The sequence below is a fragment of the Contarinia nasturtii genome, unplaced genomic scaffold (assembly GCF_009176525.2).
Source record: "Contarinia nasturtii isolate CC-2019 unplaced genomic scaffold, AAFC_CNas_1.1 Cnas_scaffold_1426, whole genome shotgun sequence".
Taxonomy (NCBI): Eukaryota; Metazoa; Arthropoda; class Insecta; order Diptera; family Cecidomyiidae; genus Contarinia; species Contarinia nasturtii.
Window position 1 is genome coordinate 212,663 of NW_022198763.1, and position 3,075 is coordinate 215,737.

Genomic DNA, 3,075 nt, shown 5'->3' on the forward strand with positions numbered 1-3,075 from the left:
AATTTTTTTGTGATTTTTCCAAGGAAACTGTATCAAAAATTGATTGTATCTCAAAACTAACCTCGGATTCGGTTTTCTCGTGCCAAAAAACCCCCCATTACATATTTTTGAGTGTTTAAGTCTACATTAAGTATGACTTTTGGACGAAAATTGGACTCTTTTTCATAGGTATCACTCCAGGCATGAAATTTTTTTCCATCAACCAAAATCGCTCAAAATCTAATGATTTCTATTCCTCGGGACCCCCAATCATCCCGTGAAGTCAGATTTTAAATAACTTTTCTGGGGGGTGAGATAATCGATGGACAAATTTTGCGTACGGCGGACAACGTACGACGTACGACGTACGACGTGGAACAGACCCACAACAACCATGCTCAAAACGGCCTGATTCGGGTTCTCTGACCTCAGAAACGTCCAGAAAACATGTTTTTGAGATGTCGTAAATTTTGACCCATTACAATACTTTCCCCTTTCACACTATATGTGTGCGGAAAAGTAAAAGAATACGAAGTATATGCAGCGTTGCATGCAGTGGATGAGCCATCAGTTGAATTGTACGGCATTCCAAATGTGTATCATTATGGTACTTGGGGTGATGCTTATATCATGATGGGCATTACATTACTCGACCAGGACTTCGATCAGGATTATTACTTTGGTCAGCTAAATACAGTCGATAATCTGATTCTGTGCAAAGAATTCGTAAGTATGCCACTTTGATAAAAGAAGTAGCTTCTTTTTGATGAAAGTTGTTTTAAACTGTCACACACGTTTTTGGTGACGAAGAACTTAGTAAAATGCCTAAAGTAAAACCTCTGAATTCCAATCGATGCTTATATATTCTTAATTACTTCCAAGGTGCGAATATCAAAATACATACACAGCTATGGCATTCAGCACAAGGACATCGCAAGTCGTAATATAATGTTCCGTAGAAACAATGGCTTCATCATTGGTGAGTATAAACTATAGTTCCACGAAAGAACACAATAAGACATGACCCTTTGAAATTCAGATTTTAATCGGGCTGAAAAGATGTACAACAAACCAAAAATAGACTCCTCAGCCAGACAGGCTGGTATACAATTCGCAAAAAATGATTGGATATCTTTCCTTCAGTTCATGGTATGTGGCATATGAAAATTGTGCATTATTTTAAAATTAGTTCATTGTTTTTCTTTGTTTTAAAGGAAAATCGAAACGAAAGAAATGATAATTTATCGAGAGTTCTTGCGGAAATGAGAAATCATATCTATGATGAATCGAAAGTAAACGGTAAGATCATTCGAAAATTTATGAATCATTAAAGTCACGAAATGGCCTCGTCAAATTGTATTTTTCAGAAATTATTTTCGGTGTGAATTTAATTGCAATAGAGTAAACGAACTATCGATTCATTTTTATAGATAAAAAATCATCTTATGATCAAATATACGAAATGATTGAAAAAGAAATGAATGCATATGGAATGGGACAACCAACCCTGTGCCATTGGTTATACGGAACAGAAAATGAAGCTGTAGCAAGACGGGAATTTAAGGTGAATCTAACAGTGCCCATTTCATCTATAGCAAATCCTTTTAAATTAACTAGGATTCAATATTCAGAAGTGGATTTCAAGCACTTTAATAAAAAGATTTCACAGCTGAAAAAACAAGGACTTTTGCCATCCAGATCAAGATTATGATCGGATGAAAAAAAAATGAATTAAAATTTATGAATGGATGCAAACGGAATTCTTGAATTTGAAAAAAAAGTCTTCATGTAAACCAAAAATGTCGATAATTTGATTAATTGTAAAAATCAATTTTCCATATAATTAATAAATTCAAATTTTTAATAGCTTCTTTGCAATCGTTTCTTTTCGCCAAACAGGAGTACATGTTATTCCAATCTAAATAATTCAGACAGCGAATTGATGAATTGTCAAAAATGAATTTTGACCAAGTTTATTTTGCTGTGTTTAGACTATAAAAGGCAGCGAATTCATTTTGACAGATTGTTATTACTGCATAATCGTATCAAATTTTGCCATTCATTCGAAACGAGACGAACGAACGTCAAGACGTATTATTATTTTGGAAGCATCAAATCAGATTGTCATCGAATTAACATATCTTCAATTCATTTGAAACATTCTACCGTTCGTATAAGAGCTGGAATTAACTTATTATCAAAGCGCGAGAAAGGTAAGATCATCAAAGGGGTCCTCATCTAAAAACTGCTGCTGATAATTATAAATAGCAGACTGGCATTGGCAGGATCAGACCAGTTTGTCTCGACCTAATACTAGGTACATGACTCTCTTCATAATTGCTACAATGAATCAATAGTTTTATTTCGATTCGGTTTTTTCTAATGCAGTTCAAAATCCAAAAATGTTGAGCTGGAAGGACGAGATGATTAAGATGCTTGCTGCATTCGAACAACAAACAAAATTGTCTTTGGACAACATTGAAATGGTATTCAAGCGTGGTGGCTATTTATTCGATGATGAATTCAAGCAATTTTACTTTTCCGCACACATAGTGTAAGGTGAAAAGTATTGTAATCGGTCAAAATTTTGAAAACTTCAGAAACATGTTTTCTGGACGTTTCTGAGGTCAGCGAACCCGAATCAGGCCGTTTTGAGCATGGTTTATGTTAATCTGTACGTCGTACGTCGTACGTCGTACGTCGTACGTCGTACGTCGTACGTCGTACGTTGTACGTCGTACGCAAAATTTGTTAGCAAGATTGCGCTCATCGTAGAAACTTAATTCAAAATCTGACTTTACAGGATGATTGGGGGTCCCGAGGAATAGAAATCATTAGCTTTTGAGCGACTTTGGTTGATGGGAAAAAATGTCATGCCTGGAGTGATACCTATGAAAAAGAGTCCAATTTTCGTCCAAAAGTCATACTTAATGTGGACTTAAACATTCAAAAATATGTATTGGGGGGTTTTTTGGCACGAGAAAACCGAATCTGAGGTTATTTTTGAGATACAATCAATTTTTAAAACAGTTTCCTTGAAAAAATCACAAAAAAAAATGAATTTTTGTATGGGAGCCATGCCTGTATGCTACCTTA

At 35.1% G+C, this 3,075-nt stretch overlaps 1 protein-coding gene across 2 annotated transcripts; it reads left to right on the forward strand.

Annotated features, from left to right (window-relative positions):
• Positions 1–424: 424 nt before the first annotated feature.
• Positions 425–1,723, forward strand: LOC116346059. Of its 2 annotated transcripts, none has more exons than XM_031775965.1 (5): positions 425–705; positions 862–958; positions 1,019–1,128; positions 1,194–1,278; positions 1,347–1,723. In XM_031775965.1, exons 1-5 carry the CDS (start codon positions 610–612, stop codon positions 1,382–1,384), a joined length of 426 nt encoding a protein of 141 aa, XP_031631825.1. In that variant the 5' UTR covers positions 425–609; the 3' UTR covers positions 1,385–1,723. The 2 variants fall into 2 exon arrangements, with proteins under 2 accessions (XP_031631825.1, XP_031631823.1); XM_031775963.1 differs by having other exon boundaries at positions 1,410–1,723.
• Positions 1,724–3,075: the final 1,352 nt, after the last annotated feature.